The sequence below is a fragment of the Chaetomium globosum genome, genomic scaffold (genome assembly GCF_000143365.1).
Source record: "Chaetomium globosum CBS 148.51 scaffold_1 genomic scaffold, whole genome shotgun sequence".
Taxonomy (NCBI): Eukaryota; Fungi; Ascomycota; class Sordariomycetes; order Sordariales; family Chaetomiaceae; genus Chaetomium; species Chaetomium globosum.
This window is the reverse complement of record NT_165976.1, coordinates 6,102,120-6,115,606: the sequence shown is the minus strand read 5'-3', so window position 1 is coordinate 6,115,606 and position 13,487 is coordinate 6,102,120. Positions and strand designations below refer to the sequence as shown.

The window sequence follows — 13,487 nt, the reverse complement described above, 5'->3', positions numbered from 1 at the left end:
TACACCCCCCGAGGCGTGCCAGGAATAAATCCCCGTTGACAAAGCCATATCCAGACTCCGCAAGGGACGGAGACCCCATGGTTCTCACAATGTGATCGACTTTTGCGGGGGGTTTGGACCTTTACCACTTTCTCCATACCAGGGTAAGAACATGAAGATGTGCCTGTTGCCGAACACTGGGCCGGGCACCAAAAGCCCGAGAGTCGGCACCAATACATGTCTTTTCTGCATACTCGAAATGAGTGGCATCTTGCAGCCTCTACGGAGGCGCATGTGCAGAGACTGATCATCCTACTTGTAAAATCGGAACCAAAAGAATATATTGGTACTGAGAACGTGATAAATGATAAACTGGAACGGGAAGCTCCCCCATGAGAGCCGCAGTGGGCGGCAAGCGCGCTTATCTGACCCAAAACGTAAAGCGGAGGTGCTTCCTCCGAGGACAAGACCCTCCGTGAACACCAGGTTAAATCCGATGTGGGGAAGGGGGCCTGGGATGAGACTTCACAAGCACCCTCGTCCACCAAACTTCAACAAGCACACTAAACCTCAACAGGCTCATCCAGGTTGCCAACGACGAGGTCATAAATATATATTTTTGCTGATCGATTTAAGATGGGATGACAGGCAATTTGACGAGCCCTTCAGCGCAAACGTAGGGAGCTTAGGATGGGACGTGGATAGCAACGAGACACACAAGATTATGTGGATGACCAGGCGAATGCTAGCACTTGCGCGCCAGTAGGAGAACAAAGATAGGAACCGCAGATGTCCAAATCAGGTAATTATGTACTTATCGAACAAGGATTTGTGTCAGTTTGCGGCACCTGTGGGGATCCTCAAGGCTCTCGCATTGGAAACGCGATTCGTTACCGCGGGGCAGCTGGCCCCGCGGGTGCGCATCCGGCAACGGCAACTCCAGCTCGCAAGATGGATCACTTACACGGACGAAAACACGACATATAAACCGACCTGGCTCAAGCTGATGCTGCCGGTGCTTCCTTCTTCCCCAACCAATGCAGCCTCGGGTCCTGTGACAGCACACTCGTTCTTTTCTCGGCCGGCTCAAATAAGCAATTACAACAATTGTACTTGCCGCCCTCTGCGAGTGGTAGCACCCCGCTGTCTGCCCCGCCCTTCCTTCTTTCCTCTCTCCTCTTTCCTACCTCCGCCATGACGCCCCGCGTGGTGATCCCCCTCGACAAGAACTGGGAGTTTCGGCAGGCCGACAAGGACGACTCCAAGTTTCTGCCCGTCAGCCAGTTCCCAACTAATGTCCACCTAGACCTGCAACACCACGGCCTAATCCCGGACGCCTACATCGGCAAGAATGAACTCGCCGTGCAGTGGGTGGGCGAGGCCCAATGGACTTACCGGACCACCTTCGCAGCCCAGGCGGTCCCCGAGGGTGCCCAGGCGGTCATTGCGTTCGACGGCCTTGACACATTCGCGACGGTAGTACTCAATGGCACTACCATTCTCGAAGTTGATAACATGTTCCTTCCCGAACGGGTCAATGTGACCTCAGTGTTGAAGGAGCAGAACGAGCTGGTCATCACCTTCGACAGCGCCTACCTACGGGGGTGCAAGCGAGTCGAGGAGCACCCGAACCACAAGTGGGGCTGCTGGAACGGGGATGTCTCGCGCTGCCGTACGGAAGGCACAGTACCACTGGGTAAGTGGCTGCTCCTTATTGACTACAGTGCACGATACTGACCGTCCAGGGCTGGGACTGGGGCCCGACTCTCCTGACATGTGGCCCGTGGCGCCCCGTGAACCTCGAAATCTACGAGTCGCGCCTAGCTGACCTCTACACGGACACGGTGGTCGACAAGTCGCTCAGCCGGGCCACCGTTAAGTTGACAGCGGCAGTTGAGGGGAAGGCCGAGAAGGTCCGGTTTGACATCTCACTAGACGGCGAGCAGGTCGCGACCGAGACTGCCGATGTCAGCTCTGCCGACACGGTCACTGTGTCGTTCCTCATCGACAGCCCCGCCCTGTGGTACCCCATCCGCTATGGTAAGCAGCCGCTGTACGACATCAAGGCGACGTTGCTAGCCAGCAATGAGGAGGTCGACACCCTGTCCAAACGCATCGGTCTCCGCCGGGCCGAGTTGATTCAACGCCCCCTTCAGGAACAACCGGGGACGAGCTTCTTTTTCGAAGTCAACAACATCCCCATTTACTGCGGCGGTAGCGATTGGATCCCCGCCGACAACTTCATCCCGCGCATTAGTCGCCAGCGGTATTTTGACTGGATCAAGTTGGTTGCTGAGGGCAACCAGTTCATGATCCGCATCTGGGGTGGCGGTATCTACGAGGAGCAGGCCTTCTACGACGCCTGCGATGAGCTCGGCATCCTCGTGTGGCAGGACTTCATGTTCGGCTGCGGAAACTACCCCGCGTGGCCGGCCCTGCTCGAGTCCATCGACCGTGAGGCGCGCGAAAACGTCAAGCTGCTGCGTCACCACCCTTCCATCGTCATCTGGGCGGGCAACAACGAGGATTACCAATACCAGGAGTCTGAAGGCCTGACGTACGACTACGAGAACAAGGACGCTGAGAGCTGGCTCAAGACCGACTTCCCCGCTCGCTACATCTACGAAAAGATACTGGCCAAGGCGTGCGCGGACCTGATCCCCAACACCTTCTACCACCCTGGCTCCCCCTGGGGCGCGGGACTCAACACGCGCGACGCCACGGTCGGTGACATCCACCAATGGAACGTGTGGCACGGCACGCAGGAGAAATGGCAGAACTTTGACAAGCTCGTCGGCCGGTTCGTGTCCGAGTTCGGCATGGAGGCCTTCCCCTCGGTCAAGACAATTGACTCGTACCTGCCCCTGGGCAAGGATGACCCGGACCGCTACCCGCAGTCATCGACTGTCGATTTCCACAACAAGGCCGAGGGCCACGAGCGCCGCATCGCCCTCTACCTCGTTGAGAACCTGCGCTACGCACCCGACCCCCTCGAACAGTTCGTCTACAGCACTCAGCTAATGCAAGCCGAGTGTCTCGCCTCAGCCTACCGCCTCTGGAAGCGGGAGTGGCGCGGCCCGGGCCCGGGAGTACTGCGGCGGCGCGCTCGTCTGGCAAACCAACGACTGTTGGCCCGTCACGAGCTGGAGCATCGCGGACTACTACCTGCGTCCCAAACTGGCGTACTTTACTGTCAAGCGCGAGATGGCGCCCGTCAGTATCGGCATCACCCGCCGCACACACTCGCACCCGCGAGACAGGCATACCAGGGTCAACATCGACGTCACGACCAAGATTGAGATGTGGGGGAGCAACTTGACGCTCGAAGACCTGACGGTGGACTGTGTCTTGAAGGCATGGGATGTGGTGAGCGGCGAGGAGACCTTCTCCGAGACGGTGGCGCCGGCAAAGCTGCTCCCGGAGAACAGGTCGACCGAGATTACCGCACTGGATGTGCCAGTCCGGGAAAAGGATGTAGATGAAGAGGCCCGCATCGTGGTGGCGGCGTACCTGGTCAAGGACGGCAAGCAGATTGCGCGCTACGTCAACTGGCCCGAGCCGCTCAAGTATGTGCACCTGCAGAAGCCCAAGGCTCTCAAGACACAGCTTACTGCGGATTTCTCGGCCGTCGAGATCAGCGCCGACGTGCCGGTCAAGGGTGTGGCACTGGAGTGTGAGGATGACGAGGTCAAGTTCGATGACAACCTGGTGGATGTCGTGCCGGGTGAGGTAGTTAGCATCGGGGTCAGGGGCGCGAGCAAGGACACCAAGATCGAGACGAGGTATATGGGCATGCTGTAGATGTAGAGGCAAAAGAAGAGTTAAGTGATTTTCATTAGATTTCCCAATACACAGACGCCAATATAGATCATGAACAAAACCGACCCATGCACCGTACGCCATGACACTTATGCAACTCGCCTCCCCTTAGCAGCAGCCCGTGCTACCGGCCGCCTGCGCCTCTTTGAGCTTCTTCTCATCAACGCTGGTGTCCAAAGCCCCCTCGACCTTCTCGTTGGGACCGGCGATCAGGATCTTGATGACCTCGCCCTCCTTGACCTTCTTGAAGGCCTCCTCAGCGTCCTTGAACGGCACGACACCATTAATAAGGGCCTTGACATCCACCCGGCCGGCAGCAACCAACTCAATCGCGAGCTTGTAATCACCGCTGCCATAGCGGAACGAGCCACGGGCCGTCACCTCCTTCAGGCAAAGCGCCATAATCGGGAAGTTGATATCGGCCTTGCCCATACCACCTTGCACATACGTACCACCCATGCGCACCACATGCAGCGACGCCTGGATGGACGGCTCGGCGCCCGACGCATCAATCACCACGTCCGCGCCCTCCCCCAGCTCCGCCGCCGCCACCAGGTTGCGCGCGTTCTCCTCGGCCGACACCCGCTGCGACAGATACGTGTGCGTCGCCGCGTACCCCCGCGCAAAGTCCAGCTTGCCCTGCACAATGTCCACCGCCACCACCTTGGTCGCCCCAAACGCCCGCGCCACCGCCCCGCACAGCAACCCCACGGGTCCGGCCCCCATCACCACCACGCTCTGGCCGGGCTGCACCCGCGCCTGCTTGACTATGTGCACCGCCACCGCCAGCGGCTCGATCAGCGCCCCCTCCTGCAGGGAGACATTCTCGGGCAGCTTGTAGCAGAAATCCGAGGGGGCGGTCCAGAACCCCGTCAGGGTGCCGTCGTAGGGCGGGGTCGCGGCGAAGACCATGTCCGGGCAGAGGTTGTAATGGCCCGAGAGGCAGGGCCCGCAGCGCCGGCAGGGGTAGCCCGGCTCGAGGGCCACGCGGTCGCCCTTGCGGAGGGTGGAGACGGCGGAGCCGACCTCGAGCACGGTGCCGGCGGACTCGTGGCCCAGCACCATCGGGTCCTTGACCACGAAGTGCCCGATCGCGCCGTGCTGCCAGTAGTGCACGTCGGAGCCGCAGATGCCCGTGTAGTTGATGCCGACGAGCACGTCGTGCGGGTGTTGGAGCTTGGGGATGGGCCGCTCCGCGAAGGTGACGTCGTTGGGCTTGTTGAGGATGAAGGAGAGGTTCTGGCGGGGGGGGAGGGGGTTGTTAGTGGGTGGTTATTGTGATTGTCATTAATGAGGGGAGGGAAGTTGGGGATGAGATGGAATGGGATAGGATATGGGATGGTAACGTACGGAAGCCATTGTGACGGATGTTGAGTCTGAATTTGGGAGTATGACTTCACAATGGTTTGGAGAGGGGTTCGGCAGAGTTGGAGATGAGAGAGGAAGCTCGAGGAGCAGAACTCAACAGGAGGACGGGCTTAAATACGGGCGCTCACACACGCACGAGAAGAGACAAGCACCGTTTCTCGGAGATCTCAAACCCAGGTTCCTCCCTCCTGCTTTAGATTTGCCCAGAACGAACTCAGGCACAACAGGAGTGTGGTGCCCCTCCTTGTCTCACTTGTCCAACCGCATCGACGACAGACCTGGGTGGGTGAGTGGGTGCGGGGAGCTTCGATAACGGCGCGGCCTCCTCCCACCTCCCATCCCCCACCACGCCTCTCCACCGCAGGGAGTGGTCGAGCCTGGGAGTATCCGATTACGCCATGGTTTTGGTGGTGAGCCCGCTCATACTCGCCAGCCGCCAGCTCCCGAGGCGCTTGCTGCAGCTGCCATTGTGCCATTGCAGCAAGCTCCCGCGAAAACCCCACGAACATCTGGCGGGCGATTTATCCTTCCATTTTACCCGCACCAATCAGCAGCGGAGCGCATTGGCGGTCGGGATCCGCTCGGTGGCCGTCACGACGAAGGTTGCCAGGCCAGACCTGTCAGCTGAGAATCAGAGACTTCTTTATCCATGATCTAGAAGGTGGTTAATGTCGGTGAGAAGGGGGCGATGGAGCTGCATCAAGGGGCAATTTGCCGCGGAATCCGCTGCGTTGGCTCGGGAATACCGAGCGAGTGGGTGACTAAAGTGCTGAGAAGCAGAATGAAGACATTGTGGGCTGATTGAGGGCGCAGTGCCTGGAACTACGCGGTATCGCAAACACGACACGGCAGAGCTCGCTCTAGAAGCCGGGCGGGACTGCTGCACGAGATGCATCTGAGCTCTATGTATCGCTATTTATCGCCTGGCGCGTGATCCGGCAGCTCGTGGGGAGGTAGCATTGCAGACGGGTGAGGCCAGGCCCCGCGCCGGTCGCGGCAGTTCGCCGAGTTCGCAGGGCTCAATTGATGAAAGTTGAGACCTGCGGGCTGGAGGCTGTGACGGGAGAATTGAGAGGTGGTTACCATCCGATCTCAAGGATACTCTCAAGGAGGGGGTTCCCCGACCGAAAACTTGATAGTTGAGATGCCCCTCATAAATCACCCCGCACCATCCTAAAAAAGCAAAAACAAGAAAACAAAGTGAGAACACCGCAGCCCACCACACTCCTCCAACTCCAAGATGCAAAAGATGACAAGGGTGAGATTCGAACTCACGCCCCATTACTGAGACCAGGAATGCTCAATGAGCCAATTCAGGTGGGCCTGAACCTGGCGCCTTAGACCGCTCGGCCACCTTGCCGTTGATGGAGTTTGTGGAGTTGCAAAAGGAAAGAAAAGGAGACGTGCAGCGCGAGGTTGCAGCAGCAATCTCGAAGGTCGGGAATGTGTAAAAGTGTATGTGCGGTGCACGGGCCATCAAATACGCTGCGGGGCATTCGAGTGACGTCGTGAGCGGTGTCGGCGACAGCTGCTGGCCCGACGCAACCCGGAGTTCTCCGCTCCATTGCATCCGCAGCCAGCGGGAACCCGAAAGTTGGGTCCTCGATTGCATATCTCGGTGCCCGTGACGAAACCCATTAACCTTCCAACGACCTAATTGGTATTGGTCGAGGAAGGAGAATTTGCTAGAACCGGCGACCCTTCAATGCGTCATGCGCGGTGGACAACAATCGTCCCACGGTCACTGACCCGCGCGATATCCGGCTTCGGGCCATTTTCAAGAACAATGGCGACCGCCGCCCGCAGTTACAATGTGCGCAGCTCGAGCCTAAAATCATTGACCATACTAGCATCCAGAGTGCTTACCACCCATGCCATCATCTCCAGGACGCAATCGACGCCCTCAACTCGCTCCAAACCCCCTACGCCGTGATCGAGGCCCGCCGCGCCGCCGGCGTCCGCCCCGATGCCGCCTCGGTGCGCGAGATGCGCGCCTACCTCGCCCGCGTCGGCTACACCCCGCGCGACCTCGACCGCCTCAACATAGTGCACGTCGCCGGCACAAAGGGCAAGGGCAGCACCTGCGCCTTTGTCGATTCCATCCTGTCCCGCTACCGCCAGCGGGGCGGCGGCCCCCCGCGCAAGGTCGGCCTCTTCACCTCCCCGCACCTGATCGCCGTGCGCGAGCGCATCCGCATCAATTCGGCCCCCATCTCCGAGGAGCTGTTTGCGAAGTACTTTTTTCAGGTGTGGGATAAGCTGGAGGCGAATAGGGATGTTGCGGCCGATGCTGCCGCGCCGGGGAGCAAGCCTATCTATTCGCGGTACTTGACGCTGATGAGCTACCATGTGTTTCTGTCTGAAGGTGTCGACGCGACCGTGTACGAGACGGGGATCGGCGGAGAGTACGATGCGACCAACGTGGTGGAGCGCCCCGTGGCCAGCGGCATCAGCACGCTAGGGATTGATCATGTTTTTGTGTTGGGCGGTACCATCGACAAGATTGCCTGGCACAAGGCCGGCATCATGAAGCCGGGGAGTCCGGCGTTTACGATCGAGCAAGTTCCGGTAGCCGCCGAGGTGCTCAAGAAGCGGGCGGTAGAAAAGAAGGTGGATCTGAAGGTGCTGGATGTTGACCCGCGGTTGGCGGGCGTCAACATCCGCCCTGATGCTACTTTCCAGAAACGGAACGCCACATTGGGGATTGCGCTGGCGGAAACTGTGATGAAGAAGCTGGATCCTTCATTCTCGCCCAACCCTGAAGCCTTGCCGCAGGAGTTCGTCGACGGACTGGAGCAGGTCATCTGGCGTGGAAGGTGCGAGGTGAAGGATGAGGACAGCGTGATATGGCATGTCGATGGGGCACACACGGTTGACAGCCTGAAGATGGCAGCCCGTTGGTTTGTCGGCGAGTGCGCCGGCCGGGCTGAAAGAGGCCCCAAGGTCCTAGTCTTCAACCAGCAGGGGCGCACCGAGGCGGTAGACTTCCTCGATGGACTCCACGATATTGTCAAAAGCTCGGGGGAGGGATTTGAGCACGTTATATTCTGCACCAATGTCACCTACGCGGCGACGGGTTATAAGAGGGGTATGTCACTCCTGGTGGTGCTGTTGGTTTCGTGGGCTGACTCTCCAGACTTTGTAAATCACCAACACAACCCGGCGGATATTGAGAAAATGACGCAGCAGCGGGTCTTTGCCGACAAGTGGAAGCAACTCGACCCGTCCGCCAACATTATTCTAATTCCGACGATCGAGGAGGCCATTAATACCGCCCGTAGTTTGGCGAAGGAAAACGGGCCGAAAGTGCAGGCGCTCATTACCGGGAGCCTACACCTTGTCGGTGGCGCTCTGGGTATTCTTGAGGGCGCGGATGCTCTGTAGAGCGCAAAAGTTGACTCGGGCACGTCTTCATCGACTTGTTCGTAACGTACCTTGTAATTCAACTGTACAGGTTGGCTTCACGGCATTAGGTAGAATGGAGTTCTTGCGTAGATTGGCAGCCTAGTATTCAACATGGTCGATGAGTTTGAGCACGGCGCCCACCAGGTAGAAGCTCCCAGTGACCAGGACCTTACACGCCTTTCCGTCCTTCCTCGCCTGGGCCGCGATAGACTTAACCTGCTCGATCGTAGGCTCCACGGCATTCTGCACCGTTGATTCGGTAGTGCTGTCAACCTCCCGCATCGTCTCCTGCGCCCTGATCTGAGTAGAGAGGTCGCGGTCCTCGCTCTCTGGCTTCTGCTCCTTGTTTCTCGTGAAGATAGCGTGAGTGAACGTCGTGGCCCCCTTCACGCCAGCCAACAGCGCCCTCAGCAAGGGGGTTGGATCCCTCTCCTGCTGGTTGAACACCAGGATCCGTATCTCGTCGCCGCTGGTTCTGGCCCCAAACCACCGCCCAACCCCAGCAAGGCTGTCATCAGTGTGTGCGCCATCCACATGCCACTCAATGCCATCCTCACCCTTGAGAATCTCACAACGCCCGCGCAGGGCTGCTTCTTTCAGCCCCTTGACGAATTCGGGAGGAATATCGTTCAGCGACCACTCGTCCGTCCCAAAGCGCCCCTCAAACTTGACCCCGGTCTGCAGTAGATGTTCCCTCGCGGCATACACGGCCAACGCCATGTTGTACTTCTGGAACGGGCCTTGCAACCTCGCCCCCTCAACTCCACCCCACCTCTCAACCTCCTCGTCCGTCACCTCCACCAACACAGCACCCTTCTCCCTCGCCCGCGCCCTCAGCACCTCCATCACCGCCGCCTGCTCCTCCGGCAACTTCCTCGTAAAGGCCTTCACCCCCTCCTTAAACACCCCACTCTTATGCCACGCAATCTTCTCCACCGTATCCCCCAGCATACTCACATGGTCAATCCCCAACTGCGTCACCACCGCGGCGGTAACCACCTCCCTCGGGGAGCACATTCGTCGAGTCATACTCCCCCCCAATCCCGCACTCCACCACCGCACTGCGCAAGCCCTCCTCCAAAAAAGCATGCAACGCGACAATCGTCAGAAACCGAAAATAAAACGGCTTCGTCGCCGGGCCCTCCAATTCCTCCTCCCCGACCACCACCCCTTTCGCCCTCGCCTCCGCGCGCGCCGCCTCCGTCAGCCGCGCCCACACCTCGCCCACATACCGCCCCAGCTTCTCGCGCGCGATCGGCGCCCCTTCCAGAACAATCCGCTCCCGCACCGATAGCACGTGCGGCGATGTGTACAGGCCCACCCCACCACCACCACCATCCCCATCCACATCCCCACCTCCGGAAGAGGAAGAAACCTGAGGAGAGTACTGACCCAACACCCCCGCCACCAACGCACTCACACTCCCCTTGCCCTTCGTACCCGCGACATGCACGCAGCGCAGCGGGGAGGCGGCGAGGGTGGACGGGGGGAGGCCGGCGCGGGAGAGCCAGGCGAGCATTTCGGGGATGGCGAGGGCGTTGATGTCGATGGGTTTTCCTTGGGCGGGTCCTGTGGTGGTGGGGGGGGGGTCGAAGAGGGAGGTTATGGCGCGGTTGGATTGTAGTTGCGCGAGGCGGGTCAGGGCGGTGGCGTAGCTTCCTCCTGCTGCTTCTCCTGGTGGTGGGGGTGGGGAGGCCATTTTGTGGGTGGTGTGGGAGAATGGGGGGATGTGGTTTGGCTGGCGGTGGGTGAGCTGGGTGGTGATGGTTCTGATGGTGGTTCGCCGCGTTGCTAGCATCGAAGGATATGAAGCAAGGTGAGTGAATGTTACTTCGGCGGCATTTGTCTCGGGTTTGGCGGCGGGCTCCGGTGAAGCTTCAATATGATTCGGTTTGTTGAAATTAATGTCTCCAATTCCAATCCCGAAACAGCTGGGCTCAATTCGACACCCTAACAATTCATGGCTGTTGAAGGAAAAAGCTAAGAGTTCATAAACTTGAAAGGCCGAAGAAGTGGGACAACTCCGACTTCGCTTGTCCAAAACCCAAAACCCAGAACACCATCCCCAGCATGAGATAAAGAAAGTCGAATCACCTATTTCAGTATGAGTCTCAGCTGGTATTCGCATAATTTACGACGCACTCTACCATATTTTGAACCACCAACTCGCGTCTATTGACTACTTGATACACGACAACCAGCCCAGACCCTCTTTACCTAACAGATCTAACGCAGGAATGTACATCGACAAAAGAAACGCCCCGTCGTTTTGGGTTCACTCCACCTTCAAGCTTTGTAGTCTCGCCTCCGTCTGGATGACCTGTAGATAATCGGTTAGTAACCACTCATTACACTCTTCAACACCGTAGAAAAACCAAAAACATACCTCCAAAGCCTGCCGCACCTCCAACACCTTCCGCACCTCGCCCAGCCAGTCGCGGCTGAGCGTCTTGGACCACCCAGTCAAGCCGTTCATCTCACGGGCCGCGTTGTCGAGGTCGCCCTCCTCGAGGAAGGTCTGTGTGCGGGTGAGGATGCTCTCGACGTCGTCGCCGGCGGCCAGCCCTTGCTTCTTGAACATGACCTTGCTCAGGACGTAGCTCGAGGCGTGGCTGGCGACGCCCGCGTCGTCGGGCAGCAGCGACGCCTTGCGCACCTCGGCGGCGACGCGGCGGAAGCGGTCAATCAGCTCGGCGGGGGTCGAGATGCCGCGCTGGTAGGCGGACGGGTGGACGGACGCGATGGCGGCGTCGACGACGGGGTCCTGGGCAGCGATCTCCTTGAGGGCGACCAGCTCCTTGATGAACGGCCGCGGGTGGTGGGCGTCCTCGAGGCTGGCGCGCACCGCCTCGACGGCGACGTGCAGCTGCTGCGTGCGCAGGTTGGCGTCGATGACCTCGTTCCAGCCGGCGGTGAGCTTCTCGAGGCCTTCCACCGCAGCCTTCAGCTCGTTAAGCTTGCCGAGGCGGCCGTCGCGCTCCTGCTCGACGTGCTTCTTGATATCCTGGGTGAAAGCGCGTTGCAGCTGCACGGCCTGCTCCAGGAGCTGGTTGTTGAGCTTCTCCTCGGCGAGTTGCCGCTCGCGCTCCTGGATCAAGTGCACCTTGTTGTCGTAGCTCTTCCTGAGACGCTCCATCTCGGCCTCGAACTCGCGTCGGAACTGCTGCTCCTGCACCGTCATGGCAGCCTCCAGCCGGGCAACCAAGTCGTTGGCTGCCTGGTCGAAACCGTCGACGCGTTGGCGGACCTGTTGGGCAGCATCTTTCTCGACCGCCGTCTTGATATCGAGGATCTTTTGGCCGACCTTGCTGATCTCGTTCTTGGCCTTGCCAATCGTCGCACCGTACCTGTCGTTGGCGCCGTCGTGGTTGATCACGGTGATAATGTCGTTCAGCATGCGCACCAGGTCCTGCACAACGGGGTCGGCCGCGTTAGGGACCGCCAGCGGGTCGATGGGCGACGCTGGAGGCCATCGTGAAGGCTCGTCCACCTCCGGAGCCTTGAACGCCTTCTGCGCGGGGGTGAGTGCCGTGGTAGCGGGCACGAGCGACGTCTCGGGCTCGGGCTGCTTCTCCACGGGCTTATTCTCGACAGCCTTCTTCTCCGTCACCTTCTTGCTTGGGCGCTTCTTCTCCGCCGCAGGCGCGGGCGCGGGCTTCTTAGGTTCCTCGGCCTTGACCTCAGGCGCGGGCACCTTGGGAGCCTCCTCCTTGGGCGGGGCAACCACAACCGGCTCGGCCTTCTTGCTAGGTTCCTTCGCCGCAGCCACCTTCTGCACAGCGCTCGATTGCCGGCCAGCAGTCTCCCTGGTGTCAGCGACACGCCAAGAAGCGCCGCTCTGGGCGGGAACCGTGACCTGCTCGCCTTCAAGCCGCCTGCCTACCACCCGGCTAGCCACGTTAGGGACCGCTTCTTGAAGTCCATCTCCTCCAGGTAGAGTACAGCCTGCTCGCCATAGGGGATGTACTCGGTGAAGAAGTCGTGGAAGTTGTCGTTGATGCGCGAATACCAGACGCCGCCGCCAAATCCGAGGGCGCTCAGCAGGGTCAGCGTCAGGAAGAAGTTGCGCAGTCTCCGGAAGAAGCCCTTCTTCTTCCGCGGCGTCGGGAGAGGCGGCGGCGGGGCGCTATTAGCGGGCTCGGCAGCCACGGAGTCCGGGGCGGGAGGTGTGAGGGGGACGTTATCGGCGGGGATGGTCGTCGAAGCCGCAGTCTCGAGAGAAGGCGGAGGAGGAGGCGGCGTCGACGGGGCCGTCAGGGTCTCGGATGCGGGGATCTTGGCCTCATCGGGGCGCGTCTTGTTGGAGGCATAGAATCTCTAAACAGCCACAAGTAAAAACCAAGCAGGTTAGCTGCCAGCAACGAGGGTGCCCATGCTCAAGAATGACCTCATACCTGCCCCGACACGACAGCACGCCGGGCCGCAGAAACTTGCCATTGACGACCTGCAGCAGCGGCGACGGGCCTGCTGCCCAGCGCCCTCACGGATTGCAGCGATGTCCGCAACATGAGGGGATGGGGTGGCCGACAGGGCACAATTAAAGTGTTGATGTGCTGGTCGGGAAGCGAGAGAGCAATCAACAAAATCCTGGGATGTGCACCACTACCTAACAATTTCTTGACTCAGCAAGCTCGGCTATCGCTTGTCCGATGTTTTGCCGCACGATATCTTCGCGGGCCGTCTCTGTTGAAGATCCAATGTCCCACTTTTCATCACCCGCCACTCCTTCTACCAGTACCCTACAGCACACGCTTCATAAGTCTTGCTACCAGTATTGAGGTATGTTGTGCGCGTAAGAGACCATAATTGTAACTAAGCTAGCGGGGTTGTGTTGTTTGACTGCGAGATGGATTATTATATTAGGTGGGTGGTGGTAGAGCGGGCAATTGAGATGCGCTTGTATACTTCGTAGTGTC

At 59.4% G+C, this 13,487-nt stretch overlaps 5 protein-coding genes and 1 non-coding gene across 6 annotated transcripts; 2 read left to right on the top strand and 4 right to left on the bottom strand.

Annotated features, from left to right (window-relative positions):
- Window positions 1-1,173: 1,173 nt before the first annotated feature.
- CHGG_01964 (uncharacterized protein) lies at window positions 1,174-3,780 on the top strand (the record flags this gene model as incomplete). Its single annotated transcript, XM_001221184.1, has 3 exons — window positions 1,174-1,665; window positions 1,725-3,161; window positions 3,280-3,780. The coding sequence occupies 3 exons, from the start codon at window positions 1,174-1,176 to the stop codon at window positions 3,778-3,780; spliced, it is 2,430 nt and encodes an 809-aa protein (XP_001221185.1).
- Window positions 3,781-3,906: 126 nt separating this feature from the next.
- Window positions 3,907-5,157, bottom strand: CHGG_01963 (uncharacterized protein; the record flags this gene model as incomplete). The annotated part of the gene is made up of 2 exons (XM_001221183.1): window positions 3,907-5,037; window positions 5,149-5,157. 2 exons carry the CDS (start codon window positions 5,155-5,157, stop codon window positions 3,907-3,909), a joined length of 1,140 nt encoding a protein of 379 aa, XP_001221184.1.
- A 1,259-nt stretch (window positions 5,158-6,416) lies between these two features.
- Window positions 6,417-6,526, bottom strand: CHGG_11142. Its single transcript has one exon. It is a non-coding gene; the product is annotated as a tRNA-Leu (tRNA).
- A 426-nt stretch (window positions 6,527-6,952) lies between these two features.
- Window positions 6,953-8,550, top strand: CHGG_01962 (uncharacterized protein; the record flags this gene model as incomplete). The annotated part of the gene is made up of 2 exons (XM_001221182.1): window positions 6,953-6,979; window positions 7,054-8,550. The coding sequence occupies 2 exons, from the start codon at window positions 6,953-6,955 to the stop codon at window positions 8,548-8,550; spliced, it is 1,524 nt and encodes a 507-aa protein (XP_001221183.1).
- A 120-nt stretch (window positions 8,551-8,670) lies between these two features.
- CHGG_01961 (uncharacterized protein) lies at window positions 8,671-10,270 on the bottom strand (the record flags this gene model as incomplete). Its single annotated transcript, XM_001221181.1, has 2 exons — window positions 8,671-9,574; window positions 9,804-10,270. 2 exons carry the CDS (start codon window positions 10,268-10,270, stop codon window positions 8,671-8,673), a joined length of 1,371 nt encoding a protein of 456 aa, XP_001221182.1.
- A 576-nt stretch (window positions 10,271-10,846) lies between these two features.
- Window positions 10,847-13,079, bottom strand: CHGG_01960 (uncharacterized protein; the record flags this gene model as incomplete). Its single annotated transcript, XM_001221180.1, has 4 exons — window positions 10,847-10,891; window positions 10,958-12,377; window positions 12,455-12,888; window positions 12,966-13,079. 4 exons carry the CDS (start codon window positions 13,077-13,079, stop codon window positions 10,847-10,849), a joined length of 2,013 nt encoding a protein of 670 aa, XP_001221181.1.
- Window positions 13,080-13,487: the final 408 nt, after the last annotated feature.